A 15,691-nucleotide genomic window follows, 5' to 3' on the forward strand; every position below is an offset into this window, starting at 1 on the left:
TTCCCCCGGGGGATAAGGGGCTGGCTCGCGGGCCAGGCTGGCTGCTGGGGATAGGGTTCCAGGCAGTGTGCCAGCGAGCATTTATGGCAGGGTGCGGCAGGCCTCACTCCTGCCACCTGTAGGTGTGAACAGGGCTGCATTTCTCGGGCTGCCCTTCTTGGGCTGCCCCAGGCTTCCCTGAAGTGAGCTCTTTTGAGGACACAGATGCTGGACATCCTGGTCTTTTCCTGACTGTAACCCTTAAATTGCCTTCCCCCCAACTCCTTTCACATGGTTCCTCCCATGATCATCTCCCTTCCTCCCCTTCTCATCCTTTTCTTTTCAGCCCAGAAGGAAGGAGGAGAAGCTGGGTCCTGGGGGTGAAAGAGGCTAAAGTTTCAATGCCTCACAGCTCCTGGCAGCAGAGGGGTCAGGCACACATATCCTGGTGCCAGATTGTCTGGATTCTCATCCTGACTCCACAATTTACCAGCTGTGTGAACTGGACAGGTTACTTAACCTCTCTGTGTCTTGATTTTCTTATCTGTAAAATAGGGAATAATTGTAGTAATCTCCAAGGGTTACAGGGAGGAGTAAATGAGTTAATATAGGCAAATGGCTTAGGACAGTGTCTGGCACATAGTTAGCACTCAGTGCTGGGTCTCACTGGGTATGTTCCCCACTCCCCCTTCCCTCTTCTCTTCCCTCCACCAGCCCAGAGCCTACAGGAGGCAGAACAACCAAGAGAGCTCAGGTAGTGCAGCAGGCAGGATTAGGTTAGCTAGCAGGCTAATCTAGAGCGGGTTTTGAGTCCAGACCCTGCTGGAATCTAGAGATTCCATCATCCTGAGCATGCTGCTACAGGGGCCAACATCCTGAAGTCACAGCTGTTGTCTTTTTTTTTTTTAAATAGAGGCAGCGTCTCGCCATGTTGCCCAGGCTGGTGTTGAACTCCTGGCTCAAGTGATCCACCCGCCTCGGCCTCCCAACATGCTGGGATTACAGGTGTGAGCCACCACACCTGGCCAGCTGTTGTCCTTTTTCTTCTCCTTTGCTGTCAGAGGTTCCCATCTGCTCTCAGAGTGGGAGGAGCTTGAAACAAAGCCTCTGATTGGCTGCTTTCATTTCTGCCTGTCATTTCAGCCCTTGTCAGTTTCTAGCCTGACAGGGAAGGGAGGAGCATTAGATATTTAGCTAAATCTCACAGAAATATTTGAATAGGTTAGAGGATGGGGGAGGGAAGAGGGAGGGATAGAAAGGGGCAAAGGCAAGAGTCTTTTCTAATTTTCTGGGATGGTTTGTAAAGTCCCGGGGATGGAGTGGGTGGGAGGGGACTGTATGGCCTCCTGGGCTGGAAGCTGACTAAAATGGAGTGGCCATTCCTTTTGAGACAAGAGAGACACAGAGAGATGGTGCGCAGTCAAACCTTTTAATGATGTGGTTCTGGTGGGGTTTATAAAGGGAGGTGGACCCCTGGGAAGATGCTTTCCTGAACCACAACCCCCACACTTGGGTCACCATTTCCTCTTCCTCCTCCTTGTGTGGGTGGCCGGAGACCTGTAGGACCTTCCCTCCCTTTAGGGTTCTGTAAGGCCCCTTCTCAGTCCTCAGAGTCCATTCTTCTCTTGTGCTGAGGCCTGCAGTGGGACCATATACTTCTGGTGCTCTTGTTGCTGTCGCGTCTGTTTCCCTTTCCTGCAGGGCGGCAGAAGAATGGCACTCTGGGTATGCAGCCTCCAGGCCAGGGCCGGGATATGGAGGCTCCCAGGGGGTCTCCGCTCAGCTATGCTTGGACACCTGCTCTCTGCCCCAAATACCTACTGCTCCCTGGAGCTGGGATCCCCAGGAAGGATTCTAGGAGAAGCTCAGACAATTGGGGACAAAGGGACACAGAGCTTTGGGCTAGAAGAGGAAGCCTGGGCTTGAGTCTCAATACCACCCCACCCTGCATGTGTGACCTGGGATATATCCCTGCTTCTTTCTGAGTGGGGGCCCACCTGCTCTCCAGGTCCTGCACCGTGTCCGGCAGTGGCTGGCCCAGGGTCTCTGGCAGGAGGACAGTGACAGCGCTGGCGGCCACAGGAACAGCACCGTAGATGAAGAGAGGCATGGAGGGGTAGAGCTCGGCAGTCATGCTCACCAGTGGGCTCACGATGCTGCCCACTCGGGCCATGGTGCTGCCCATTCCCATGCCTGTCTGCCTGCAGGGCCCGCAGCAGATGGGTGTTGGTTAGAGTTCCGGCATGAATGCCCAGATGCTGGTCCCATTTGGAGGGTGGCAGCTCAGGCTCAGCCCCCAGGACACTCCTGGTACCTCCTCTCTTCCCCATTTGATTAGCAAACCAATTTGGCGATTTTTTTTTTTTTTCTTCTAGAGATAGGGTCTCTGTGTTGCCAGGGCTGGTCTTAAACTCCTGGGCTCAAATGGTCCTCCCCCACCACAGCTGTTGGTGATCTTTTGAAAAAGAGAAGTTGGAAAGGGTTCTGGCCAGAGAATAAGGAGACTTAAGATTGAATTTTGCCTTTGCCCTTAACTTGCTGTGTGACTTTGGGCAAGCCCCTTTCCCTCCGTGGGCTTCAGTTTCTGCAGCTGTCAAATGATTCAGTTGTGGTACACCTATGGTTCTCAGATCACCTGGAGGAATTGTGTTATAGTTGCAACAAGCCAACATACACCTATTGGATTAGAATCCCTAGGGGGAGGGAGCTGGAATCTGCATGTTAAGAACATTCTTCATGAGAGAAGAGGTTAAAAACATTGACTCAGGAGACATACTGCTTGGGGTTCAAATGCATGCTTCACCATTTGTTAGCTGCATGATCTTGGAGAAGTCACTTAACCTCTCTTTGCCTCAGCTTTCACGTTTGTAAATGGGAATAATGATAGTGCCTACCACAATGGCTTGTTATGCAGATTAAATGAATTAATATTTGTGAAAAGTTTAAGACACTGCCTGGTACATAGTGAGTGCTTCAGATTATTGCTCTTTCATCTGAAATCTGGTAAGGGCACAGGACCATGACCCTCAGGGTTCCACTTTGCAGACCTTACAGGCCCACTCCAAGTAGCCCAGGGAAGCCTGACATTTCTTTGTTATCTCATGTAAATTTTGCATCCCATTCTTGTTTATTTTATTTTATTTTATTTTATTTTTTTGAGACAGAGTCTCGCTCTCTTGCTGGGGCTGGAGTGCAGTGGCGCGATGTCAGCTTATTGCAACCTCCACCTCCCAGGTTCAAGCTATTCTCCTGCCTCAGCCTCCTGAGTAGCTGGGACTACAGGTGTGTGCCACTATGCCCAGCTAATTTTTGTATTTTTAGTACAGACGGAGTTTCACCATGTTGGTTAGCCAGGATGGTCTTGCAGGATGGTCTTGATCTCTTTTTTTTTTTTTTTTTTTGAGATGGAGTCTTGCTCTGTCACCCAGGCTGGAGTGCAGTGGTGCCATCTTGGCTCACTGCAAGCTCCGCCTCCCGGGTTCACGCCATTCTCCTGCCTCAGCCTCCCAAGTAGCTGGGACTACAGGCGCCTGCCACCACGCCTAGCTAATTTTTGTATTTTTAGTAGAGACAGGGTTTCACCTTGTTAGCCAGGATGGTCTCGATCTCCTGACCTCGTGATCTGCCTGCCTCGGCCTCCCAAAGTGCTGGGATTACAGGCGTGAGCCACCGCGCCTGGCCGGTCTTGATCTCTTGACCTTGTGATCCACCTGCCTCGGCCTCCCAAGGTGCTGGGATTACAGGCATGAGCCACCGTGCCGGGCCCCCATTCTTGTTTCTTAATGCAAAAATACTGCCCCCCATCTTAGGACTCAAATAAGCAATACTATATTTATTCCTATTGCTGGGATATTATCAGGAGTGAATCTTGAGATAGGAAATTGCTTTCATGTTTGTGGCCTTTGCTTTCAGATATATCACTTGGTTTATAGATGGAATGTAGATGTGGTGGCAGCTTCTAATTTGTGTTTTGGAGATTAAAGGAAGACTTCAATTTGTTGTCTCTGAGATGTGTCTTCTTGGGTCCTTACCCTGCCCCAGTTGGTGGCTACTTTTGAGATCTTCTAGGGTCCCGTAAGGGCTTAGAGGACAGTAACACCTGTGTTAGCTAGGCCATGAGGTGTGTACTCAGTGGCTACTATGTGCCTTGCAATGATGAGTGTTGGGAGGGGCCTTTGGGCTGGGATGTACTTGATTTAGCTCTGGGGTCTGACCTGTGCACAGAAGAATGTCTTTCCCCAGGAAAAGGCTGTCATTCTCCCATTAGGCTCCCACTCACCGGATCATTGTGGGATACAGTTCCCCAGTATACAGGAAGATGCAGTTGAAGGAGGCAGCCAGACAACCCTTCCCCAGCACAGCAAGAGAGGTTCGGACAATGGACTGGTCTAGAGAGAAAGAAGGGGGGATAGCAGGAGCTTGGGAGTGGAGGCTAGGAGGAATTGGCCCCCTCCCTTCTGAGATGTTGGGTTATGTGTGGGGATGGGGCTGAGGAGAAGGGGCCAAGGTGCTCGTGGGTGCTCACCCTGGGGTATCACCCCATTGAGCAGGATGCAGATGCCTGCCAGCAGCAGTGCAGCCATCTGGGCAGGCCGGCGACCCAGGGAGTTGATGACAAGGAAGCCCACAAGCTTGGCAGGCAGGTCCACAGCACCAAAGATCACCTGGATTAGGTAGATGCTGACTCCAAAGCCCTGCAGGTCCATGACCAGCCCATAGTATGCAAAGCTAGTGGCAAACCTAGCAGAGAGAAGAGAGGGATATGGAGTTTGTTAGGAAGGCTTAAAGTGGGGTGCTCTTTCAAAACAGTGGGGGAACTGCATTGGGTACCCTGCTTAAGGAGCTGGAATCTGCCTTGGCTAATATTTCTTCATTTAACCATATCATTAAACTGCAGAGTTTAAGTATTGAGGTAGTTCTCTAATACTCCAAATTTCCCAATCTTCTGATAACTAGGGTTGCAGTTAATTGGGGGAATTTTCACTTAGTTGCTCTGTAGGATTTACATAGGTTTAGTTTTCATCTTATCAATTGACGCTGGACTGAGGGAGGGCAGGTGCATACCCAAGCCATCTTCAGGGCCAAGGCAGCTGGGAGAGTAGAGAGAGCCTTCTGGGACCTGTCCATGGTCCTGGGATGAGTGTTGTGCTTTTTAAGATGTCAAGAGCCCAAAAAACAAAGCTCAAGATTATTGGCTAGAGCCCATGACTGAGAATAAATCCCAAATTGGAAGCAAATAATTCATTGGCAGGATTGTTCCTTCTGACTATGTTTCCCTTAACTGTCATGGGATTGCTATGGTGATGGGAAGGAAGGATAATGGGGAGTGTTGCAAAGGGAAAGGAAGATTTTCTTTGGCCTTGGCCAAAGTGTTCTTTGGAGATGAGTTTTAGTCATCTTGTTGCCTGTGCCTGTGTTTCTGGCAGGCACCATCAGGCCAGTAAAATCTATGAATATTTTGCAAGCCAGACTGGTCTCTGCCTTCATGATGTAAGTCTATTGACTCTGGAGCCCACTGGTCCTGATGAGGTGTCTCCACATTGGAACAGGGCTAGTGAAAGAACAAGATGGGGAGACTGGTGTCCCGTGTGGAGACTGGGACTGAGTCGAGGCTGGGGGGCATCTGATTCCTAAGGATGATCCCTAGTGTGGGGTTACTGCTTCTCACAGCAGGTCTGCTGACCTTCCTGCCCTCTTCTCTGGCCTCTTTCACCCATTGTGTCTCCTCCTGCCCCAGCCAGCCTTTTGTCTCAGTCTGTCTGTCTTTCTGGGCCTACCACAGCATGGAGAGGCAGAGGAAGAGGTGGCGGAGGGTGGGGCAGCGCAGCAGCTCCATGGCCGATGCCTGGCCTTTGCCCATGGTCAGCTCCTTCTGCAGACTGGCCCGGAGTACCTGCTGGGACCGGCAGAGCTCAGGGCCCGGGATCCTCCCAAGGAGCTCCTCCCAGCCTAATCCCTTACTCAGAGGAGTTCCCTGGGCCCTGGGTCCTGGGTTTGGGGTTTGGGGGTGAAGCCCTGGGAGGTTATCATGGGAAGTCTCAGGGGATCTCACCTCCATACTCAACTTGGCTCCTTCTTCCCGCTTCCCATTGATCCGGGCGACTCTCTGCAGGGCCCTCAGGGTGAGGTCCAGCCTCCCGGAGGAGGAGTGCCAGCGGGCCGACTCAATGAAGAACCTGGGAGCGGGGGTGGGGGTGGGTGTCAGCATGGCTTCAGTTCTAGTCAGCTGGGTGGGGGGCTGGGGCTGGGCTTTCTAGGGGTCTGCGATGGGATTTTATTTAAGGTTGGGAACCCAGGGGCCTTGCCAAATCCCTCTCTCTAGGACCACGAGGCAGTGCCCAGCTTGGTAATGACATATTCCCCAATCCAGAAGCTCAGCTCTTGGTTGCGGGTAGGGGGAGCAGAGCAGGCAGGCTGGAGAACTGAGTGGGGGAAGCCAGAGAATTGGATATCCTGGGGCAAAGCCTTCTCCCCACAGCCTTGGTTTCCCTATCTGTCACACAGAGGCATTGGACTGGGTTTGACCTTCTCTACATTTGTGGGATGGGATGTGTGCTGAGCTCTGGGAGATGTCCTGTCCCTTGCAGCCTCTGGGCTCCTGTGGCAACCACCTCCAACCCTAGGCCCCACGCACCAGGAGTAGATGAAGAAGGCAAAAAAAGGCGCAGAGACCAGTAGCTGCAGGTGGCGCCAGTGGGGCACAGCGTAGGCCACACCGGCCAGGAGGAACTGGCCCAGGCTGTAGACATAGCCAATCAAGGTTCCCACGCAGGCCCGTGTGTGAATGGGCATCCACTCCACATCTGGAAAGAGGGTTAAGACAGGATGCTGCAACTACCTGGGCTGCTGGGCTAGTAAAGGCCCCTCCCTCCATCCAAACCTTGGCCTGTCCCAAGGCTCAGTGGAAAATGCATCGAGTAAGTTGAGTGCCAGGGTGATGGGAGTGGGGAAATTTCAGTGGACGTATGGATGAGGAGCTGGGTTCAGAATATCTGGGAACTGCCCCCTCCACACTCTTGATTTTTTTTTTTTTCTGCTCCTCCTCAACCTATTCTCCTGGCTAGAGTTCCTTCTCCATTGAGAGCACCTCTGGCCACTTGGTCTGTCTTCAGCAGCAACCATTCCCCTGGTCTTCTTCAGCTATGGGCTGGATTCCACTCTCAGTGGCCAGAGCATCTTGGAGGAGGCAGTGGCTTTTCTCCATCCTGGAGTCTTGAAGTAGGAGTGGGACCACCTCTCTGGTGTGGTCTGGAGAGGCCTACCTCCTGTCCAGGTGGGCTCCCCATTGGGCTGCTGGGACAGGGACTTGGATACTTAGGCTGGACTTGGGGGTTGGATTTCTTAGGTGTCTTGCCCAGGCTCTAGCCCAGTCCCGGTTAATTCCTTTAGTCCAGAGAATCCCAAATCCCTGGATTCCCTTCTGTGGTTGAGGAATGCCCTTGGGTAAATCCTTTCCCTTCTTCTTGGCCTTGGATTCCTCATTTGGGAAACATGGGGTAAGCGGGGGTTGATCCATCAGAGGATGCTCATCAATGGCCCATGGAGAGACCACAATCAGTCCACAAATGTGTCTTGTCTGCACGATGCTGCCTCATCCTATGTTTATTATTAGAGTTAATTGCAAACATGAAAAAAAACTGGGTTATTTTACATTAATCAAAGAGGAGGGGGAAGCTATGACAGCCCTAGGATCTCCTGCCTGGAGCAGCTGCATGCCTGTAGTGTCTCTGGATGAAGGTGTCTCTCCTTTGAATACAGTTCTCACCATTCCCTAATGCCTCCTGCACCTGGCCGTCTTACATGATCTGCTGGCTCTAACAATGGAGTTTGCAATCCTGCTTTTTTTTTTTTTGAGACGGAGTCTCGCTCTATTGCCCAGGCTGGAGCACAGTGGCGCAATCTCCGCTCACTGCAAGCTCCGCCTCCTGGGTTCACGCCCTTCTCCTGCCTCAGCCTCCCGAGTAGCTGGGACTACAGGCGCCTGCCATCACACCTGGCTAATTTTTTGTATTTTTAGTAGAGACGGGGTTTCACTATGTTAGCCAGGATGGTCTCGATCTCCTGACCTCATGATCTGCCCACCTCGGCCTCCGAAAGTGCTGGGATTACAGGTGTGAGCCACTGCGCCTGGCCCGCAATCCTGTTTTTAAATGAGGGGTCAGGGTGGCATGAGCCTGAGAAAAGGTTGTTCTATTGGCAGGAAGGTGAGACCCGAGAGAGGCTGGAGGGCAGGCAGGGCTCAGGAGGGGCAGGCTGGGAGGGGAGGCTGGAAAGGGGTTGCTGGGCTGGGTGGCCGGAGGGGAGTGGGCTGGTAAGAATCTCTCACTCAGTGTCATGCAGTTGAGGGAGATGCCAGCCAGAGCCATGCCCGAGAGGAGCCGGAAGGCGCAGTAGATGGGGAAGTTGGGTGCGAAGGCTGCGCAGGTCCCTGACACAGCTGTCTGCAGGTAGTTCAAGATGAGTACCTTCCGGCGGCCTAGCCTGTGGGAGGAGGGGAGACTTGTAGCAGGGCCCTGGAGACTGATGGGGGTCAGGCTGAGCCAGGAGAGGAGGGCTCACCCTGGATGATGCCTGGGCTGGGGCCTTTTGAGGACCTCTGAAGTATGAGGCTGGTGCTGTAGATCCTCAAACCAGCCCCGGCTGGCAATGCCAAGCTCCCACCTAGACACCCTGAGCCCAGCTGAGCCCCTAATCCCAGCCCAGCCCAGCCCCTTGACCCTACCCAGGACTGACCTGTCTGCAAGGTAGCCGAACACCATGGCTCCAAGCAGCACCCCCACCATGTACAAGGACTGGGCCAGCTGGCGTAAGGCCCTGTGAGAGCACACGAGGTCCCACTGTGGGGAGAGGAGCAAGGGTCAGGCAGAGATGAGCCTGGCTTCAGAGAATCCCCTTCCCCCACTTCAGCTGGTCCTCTGGGGTCCATGTCACCCTCTTCCTCCGGCACTTTGCCCTTTGCCTCTCTGGTCCTGACAGCTGAGAGCATTTTTCTTTTTAACTCAGCAGTTAAAAAACTCAGCAGTTAATTTCTCCATGTACTTTTTTTTTTTTTTTTAACAAAGGCCCCCATCTTCCCATCTTGGCCCCTGGATGGGGAGCCCCAGGTGCTCACCTCAGTCACGATGGTAGATGGGAAGGTGCCGTTGTCATAGATCCAGCCATCGGTGCAGGGCTCTGTGGCCCCTGTGCCATTGGCTTCTGTGCCATTGAGAAAGGGCAGTCCCCACTGCAGGGAGGTGAAGCGGAGGCAGGACTCAGGCTGCCCCTGCCTGTCCCGGGGCAGCCAGACCTCCAGCCCCCCGTTCTTGCTGAGGTTGGCATCGGCAGGCGGGCGGCAGTGGTGGGTAGGGATGGCAGCAGTGAAGTTCTGCAGGGTGTTGTGAGAAGCCATCAGGAGCAGGGGGAGGACCACCAGGGTGACCTGGATCTGCTGGAAGCGGCCGACACCCCCCACCTGCTGCAGGAGGTCATTAAAGGCCATTGGGCCAGGCCCAGCCCAGCGGCTGGGGGCTGAGGCCTTCCAGTCCCAGGACCTCTGTCTGTCTGCCTGCCTGCTGTCCTTCGCTGGAGGAGCAGCACTGCCGTTGCCTCCGCAGCTGGGTTGCTCCGGGAGCTGAGTCCGAGCTGCTCTGTGGGGGGACAGCAGCCTCCTTGGCTGCTCCTCCTTCTTCCCTGGTCTCCCTGATCTGTCCCTCCCTTTTCCCTTGCAGCTTCTCCTCACTTTGGGGGTCAGGGCAGCTCAGCTTTCAGGGTCTGCTGGAGACCTGACCCTTGCATGGGCAGTTTTTAATCCTTGGCCTGGAGGGAATGAGTTAAAGTGTGACTTGGTATCAGAAGGATTAACCCTCCAAGGATTCCTTGTGTCAGTGGAATTTCTCCAAGTGGTTATAAAGGGCAGGAGAGGGTGGACTGAATAGGAGCAGGGAGAGGGGTGTATTAGGGGGGCATCTGGGCATCTGGGGGCAGGGGGGGGCCAGAGTGGAATCTATTGGACCTATTTGTCTTCCTTTTAGGAAGGAGACTGGGCTCTGGGAAGTGTGGTGGCCTCTTGAGGAGTTTCTGCTCTTTTTAGTGGATGAGATCCAAATAGTCTGCTTTTGGGAAGGGTTGCCAGGGAAATTACAGGGTGCCCAGTCAAATTTGCATTTTAGGTCAATGAAGAGTTTTTAAAAGTATGAGTATGTCTCTAATATTGCATGAGACATACTTATACTAAGCAATTCTTCATTGATTTGAAATGCAAATTTGACTGGGCACCCTGTATCCTTATTTGCTAAATGTGACAACCCCAGTCTTTGTTCTTCTGGGGACAGCTCACATCTTATAGAACCATGGTTTTATTCATTTGGAAGAAACAACAGAAGTCAGAGGCCGCTCTTGGAGTGGGACCTAAGACCAATGTCATACACAATGTCGGGTGATTCTTCCAGTGATTATTCTGACCCTTCCAAGGGTCAGATTTTTCCCTTAGTCATATTGTCTTCTGTCCATAGTGTCTTTTTTCTTTTCTTTTCTTCTTGTTTTCTTCTCTTCTCCCCTCCCCTCCCCTCCTTTGTCACCTCCCCTTCGCTCCCCTCCCCTCTCCTCCCCTCTTCTCTTCTCTTCTCCTCTCTTCTCTTTCTTTTTGAGACACAGTCTCACTCTGTTGCCCAGGCTGGAGTGCAATGGTGCAATCTCAGCTCACTGCAACCTCTGCCTCCCAGGTTCAAGTGATTATCATGCCTCAACCTCCCGAGTAGCTGGGATTATGGGCATGTGCTACCACGCCTGGCTAATTTTTGTTATTTTTAGTAGAGATGGGGTTTCACCATGTTGGCCAGGCTGGTCTCGAACTCCTGACTTCAGGTGATCTGCCCATCTCAGCCTCCCAAAGTGCTGGGATTATAGGCGTGAGACACCATGCCTGGCCTCTTTAATTTATTTTTGAGATAGAGTCTCACTCTGTCATCCAGCCTGGAGTGTAGTGGCACAATCTTGGCACACTGCAGCCTTGACCTCTCCAGGCTCAGATTATCTTCCCAGTTCAGCCTCCTGAGTAGCTAGAACTACATGTGTGCACCAGCACACATGTATTTATTTATTTATTTTTAAGAGATGTGGTTTTGCTATGTTGCCCAGGCTGGTCTTGAACTCCTGGGCTCAAGCAATCCACCTGCCTCAGCCTTCCAAATGGCTGAGATTACAGGAGTGACCTACCGCGCCCAGCCATAGTGTTATTTTTTAAAACAATGAGCATGAACTCACTGTGTTTTTAGCCACAACTCTAAGACAATCACGTGAATTCCTCCAACAGAATTTTGGCTCCTGAGTTACATGTGATCAGGGAAGTGTGGAGCTCTGATTGGATGGGTTTCCATGGGATCCAGTTGGTTGGATCCCAGATTGAGGACAGTGAGAGAGAGTAGATGGCAGCTTCTTGTTATTAACTTATGCAATTCATATTATATAAAACATGGACTCTGGAGTCAGTCTACTTGGACCCACATCCTCACTCCACACTTACTGGCTGTGGAACCAGGGGCAAGTGACTAAACTCCTCTGTACCTCAGTGTCCTCATTTGCAAGATGGGGATAATAGCTATGTTGGCTGCCTTGAGTTTTTGGAGCATTAAATGAACTAATATAGGTAAGAAGCTTAAAGTAGCTCATATGCCCTGTAATTCAGTGGTTACTGGCTCTTCTTATTTGTTTCTGGTGAAAAGGTGGGACTATCACATTGATTTTAGAAAGAAAATATGCCTAAGTATATCTTATCCTAAGAACAGTGATTTTTGACTGGCGGTGATTTTGCCCCCCAGGGGACACTTGGCAATGTCTGGAGATATTTTTGGTTGTCATGACTCAGGATGGTGGTGGTGCTACTGGCTTTTAGAGGGTAGAGGTTAGGGATGCTGCTGAATATCCTGCAATGCACAGGACAGGCCCCCACAATGAAGAATTATCTAGCCCCCCAAATGTCAGTGGTGCTGAGATTGGGAAACGCTACCTTAAAAGATGTTGCAGGCTGGGCGCGGTGGCTCAGGCCTCTAATCCCAGCACTTTGGGAGGCTGAGGCAGGCAGATCACAAGGTCAGGAGTTCGAGACCGTCCTGACTAACATGGTGAAATCCCGTCTGTACTAAAAATACAAAAATTAGGTGGTGCGCACCTGTAATCCCAGCTGCTCCAAGAAGCTGAGGTGGGAGAATTGCTTGAACCTGGGAGGTGGAGGTAGCAGTGAGCCAAGATCACGCCACTGCACTCCAGCCTGGGTGACAGAGCGAGACTCCATTAAAAAAGAAAAAAAAAAAAAGATGTTGCAGAGTTTGTGTGTGTAGTAATCAATCCTATACCTGCTTGGCCAAGGAAAGATGACTCCTATCAAAATATTTCCACGAACCCCCAGGAAGAGACATTCTCCTCCTCCTTGTTCTGCTGGAGGACAGCTGGATAGCCTGGCCTCCAAAGACCTGCAGCTCTTTCCCCGCCTGGGCCCACCCAGCCACTTCCACCACTGGGGTGGCTGAATCAGGAAACTGATCTTCCTGTGTCTGCTCTAACACCCTTCTCCACTATATCCTCACTTGACTGTTGAGCTTGGCTTACCATGCTGTACTCTTCCTTGCCCTTTATGGTGTGTTTCCATTTTGGGTCCCTAACTATCCCTCTAGGTAATCTGGCTCCTGCTGACTGCCCCCCACCTAGCTTCATCATTCTCTCGGCATGTGTCTAAACACGACGGATGATTAGGGTTCCATCATTTTACAGAAAGCACTCCAGGCCCTATACAAATGAGCCAATGCCAAAGGTCATGAGAAGAAAGGATGTTTCTCACTTCTTCTGGGCAGAAATCTCCATCTTGCTGTTGAAGGGATGTAGTTTGATGTCCAACTTCTCTTGTTAGAGGTCGAGATGCCTTGTGAATGTTGTACAGTTTGTGCAAACTGCAGCCTTATGCATGAAGCTGGGAGGGTATTTATCATTCATCAGGACTCTGAGATCCATGAAATCTTTGATTGGTTCAAACCCATTCTGTCTAACTTCAAAGATGAGTTCTTAACTGCTGCTGTTGAGGTGTAGACTGCCCAGCCCAAAGGGTTTTGGAAATTATCTGGGCTCATATGTACAAAAGAGAAAAGGGGAGGCCCAGAAAGGTATGTAACTCAGCCCAGCCTTCCCCCCCCCACCCGTTGTTGGTTCTGGGCTGGGACCCAGTGGGTGTCCAGATGCCTGACAACATTCTCCAGGCCAAGATACATAAGAGTCCTGTGGTCTGGGGATGCGAGGACAGCTGGACAAACAGCTTGGGGACTGCGGGGCCAGTCTCCTGCCAGGACCTGGTGCCCTCATGGGGGAGTGGGTGGAGTGCTGAGGGCAGCGGGGGATGGTGGGCCCCTACAAGCACCCTCCCTCTCTAAGCCTGTGCCAACCCCACATTGGAGAAGAGCTCCCTCCTGAATGCCTGACGAGCTCCGAGCCTGGCTGAGTCTAGAAAAGACTCCATTGCAGACTCTGGGCCCGGAATTGTGTTTGGGTCTTGGGATCATCTGAGTGGCAAGGGATTCCCCAGCAGCCTCCTGGCTCATGGAGAGTTTCTGGATGGGCATACTCTCATAGCAAGTGATTTTCAGAGCCAGGAACTGTCCCTTAGGGGAACCTTCTGGGCCACTAAAACCTCACAATGGGACTTCCTTGTGCTGACTGGAATATAGAGTTAAATTCTGGTCATGCTCACTGAGAAAGGGTCAAATATGGGAATCTCTGATTGGCCCAGAGCCATAGAACCACATGCCATCTAAGTTGAATGCCATCACTCAGGTAAAAACGTCTCATTGTACACATAAGGAGACCAAGGCCCAGAGCAGGCAAAGGATTTGTCCATGATCACACAGCAAACAAGTCTGGAACTCAACTCTTTGGACTCCATTGTTCTTCCTACCATGCCAGCAGCCATCACATATCCCAGATTTTCTGGGATTAAGTCCTGATTTTGTATAACTTTATTCCATTTTATAATTGGGATTTAAAGTGTGGGACTACCTGTGATTTTTGTTTTTATTCTTTTGTGAGATTTTTCAAATACATAATTTACAGATCATATAAAACACTCTTACTTAGATCACATGTCCTAAGCATGGGTTTGAAATGATTGACTTGGGGAGGAGTCCAGCAGATTCCAAGTGTCTGCCAGGCCCCTCGCAACATTCTGAGTAAGGAATTCTGAGATACACTGTGAGCTTTGTGCCCTGTGGCCTGACTATCCTGGCTGACGGATGGTGCAGAAATTAGAAATTCATCCAAAGACTTCCATATAAAGGCTGGACATGAGGCCAGTGACCTATGAGTTGACGCAGCATGAGGACTCTGCCCAAAAGTGGTGCTCCATATTGGATCTTCATGTACCGAGCCAGGTGGAGTCCCTGCTTAGAGACAGAAGGGAGGGAGTAGAAAAAGCAAGCGGAGCTGGGGTTGTAGAGGAATAAGCAGCAATGGAGAGAAGGAGGAATCCAGAATGGGGATTTGGGGATTGCAAGAAGAACGGGTCTTGTGAGTGGCCAGTTTGTCCTGAACAACATCTCAGTTCACCATAAGTCCTGACCGTGTACCTGGAAAGCATTTTCTTGGGTGTCTTCCCTTCCCTTCATGTGTGTCCTTGCAATAAGCACCCTGAAGCAGCACAGGAATAGTCATGGCCAGGACATCCTGGCAGCCACTCGGAATTCCGGAAAACTGAAAGATGGGGGCACGGTGGGGTCAGTATTCCTCCCTGAGCCTAGTCCTTCTCCCTCCAGGTCGAGACCCAGTCAAACTAAGGGGAAGCATTGCTGGCTCTGTTGTCAGCTGATCCTAGGCTCCACAGTAGAAACTCTATAGGTAGAAACCAGGTTCCAAGATAGAAACTAGGTGGCTTCTCCCCATCCAACCCCATAGCACTCTCAGCATAAGGGCCAGATCTCAGGGGGCAGTGTAGCACAAGGCTGGTCCTAGGCGCCAGCCCCAGGTTATCTACAGGTTGGCAAGGGGGGAGTCCTGCATCCAACATGATCATAAATGGCCAGTCCCAGCAGCTTCCCACATGGCTGGGTGACAGATGGGCTGGGATGGGAGAACCTTCTTCCCTTCTCATTCTCTTTCCTCTTGCCTCTTGATTCTCTTCCCTGACTTACCGCCTAACTCCCCTACTTGTGCTTTCTAGGATCTCCTGCCAAATAATCTATGGTACTTGGACTTAAATTCTTGTCTTGAGTCTGCTTCCAGGGAAACACCCACTAAGACACAACTGTGATCACAGTTCATTGTCTGATAAGCAGGGTGCTCAACCCAGGCTCTGGGGCAGTTGAGGGGTGGTCACAGAAGGCTTTTCAGAGGAATCCATCCAAGCTAGGCCTTAAGGATGAGTTGGCGTGAGCCAAGTGCTGTAGAGTTGGATGGGGAGAAGCCAAGTGCTGGGCATGGTGAAGAGCAGGGGCAGTCTAGGATCTGAAAAAGATCAGTTGAGGCTGGATTTCTGGGTACGAGGTAGAGAGTGTTAAAAACCAAAGCTGTTGAGGCAGGTTGGGCCTGGTCATGGCAGGCCTTGTGAAAGACTTTAGATTTTATCCCAGTGGGAAGTCACCAGAAGGTTGACGCAGGGGTACAATACCATCCCTTTCACATTTATTAAGCTGTCTCTCAAATATCTAAATACAGATTTGAGAGTAATTAGCTCTGTGGCTGATAATTAAAGCCCTGC

The 15,691-nt window shown here is 51.4% G+C and overlaps 1 protein-coding gene and 1 long non-coding RNA gene across 2 annotated transcripts in view; one reads left to right on the forward strand and one right to left on the reverse strand.

Annotated features, from left to right (window-relative positions):
* The window catches only part of LOC134807254 (uncharacterized), a 209,688-nt gene that overhangs the window by 44,620 nt on the left and 149,377 nt on the right, over positions 1 to 15,691 (forward strand). The gene's annotated exons all lie outside the window — the stretch shown is intronic.
* SLC22A6 (solute carrier family 22 member 6) lies at positions 1,395 to 9,763 on the reverse strand. The gene is made up of 10 exons (XM_001160252.6): positions 9,092 to 9,763; positions 8,713 to 8,816; positions 8,306 to 8,460; positions 6,614 to 6,782; positions 6,032 to 6,155; positions 5,757 to 5,872; positions 4,505 to 4,719; positions 4,259 to 4,367; positions 1,977 to 2,180; positions 1,395 to 1,674 (listed from the first exon to the last, which is right to left on the reverse strand). The coding sequence occupies exons 1-10, from the start codon at positions 9,458 to 9,460 to the stop codon at positions 1,587 to 1,589; spliced, it is 1,653 nt and encodes a 550-aa protein (XP_001160252.1). The 5' UTR covers positions 9,461 to 9,763; the 3' UTR covers positions 1,395 to 1,586.

Source organism: Pan troglodytes, chromosome 9 (genome assembly GCF_028858775.2).
Source record: "Pan troglodytes isolate AG18354 chromosome 9, NHGRI_mPanTro3-v2.0_pri, whole genome shotgun sequence".
NCBI classification, from domain to species: Eukaryota; Metazoa; Chordata; class Mammalia; order Primates; family Hominidae; genus Pan; species Pan troglodytes.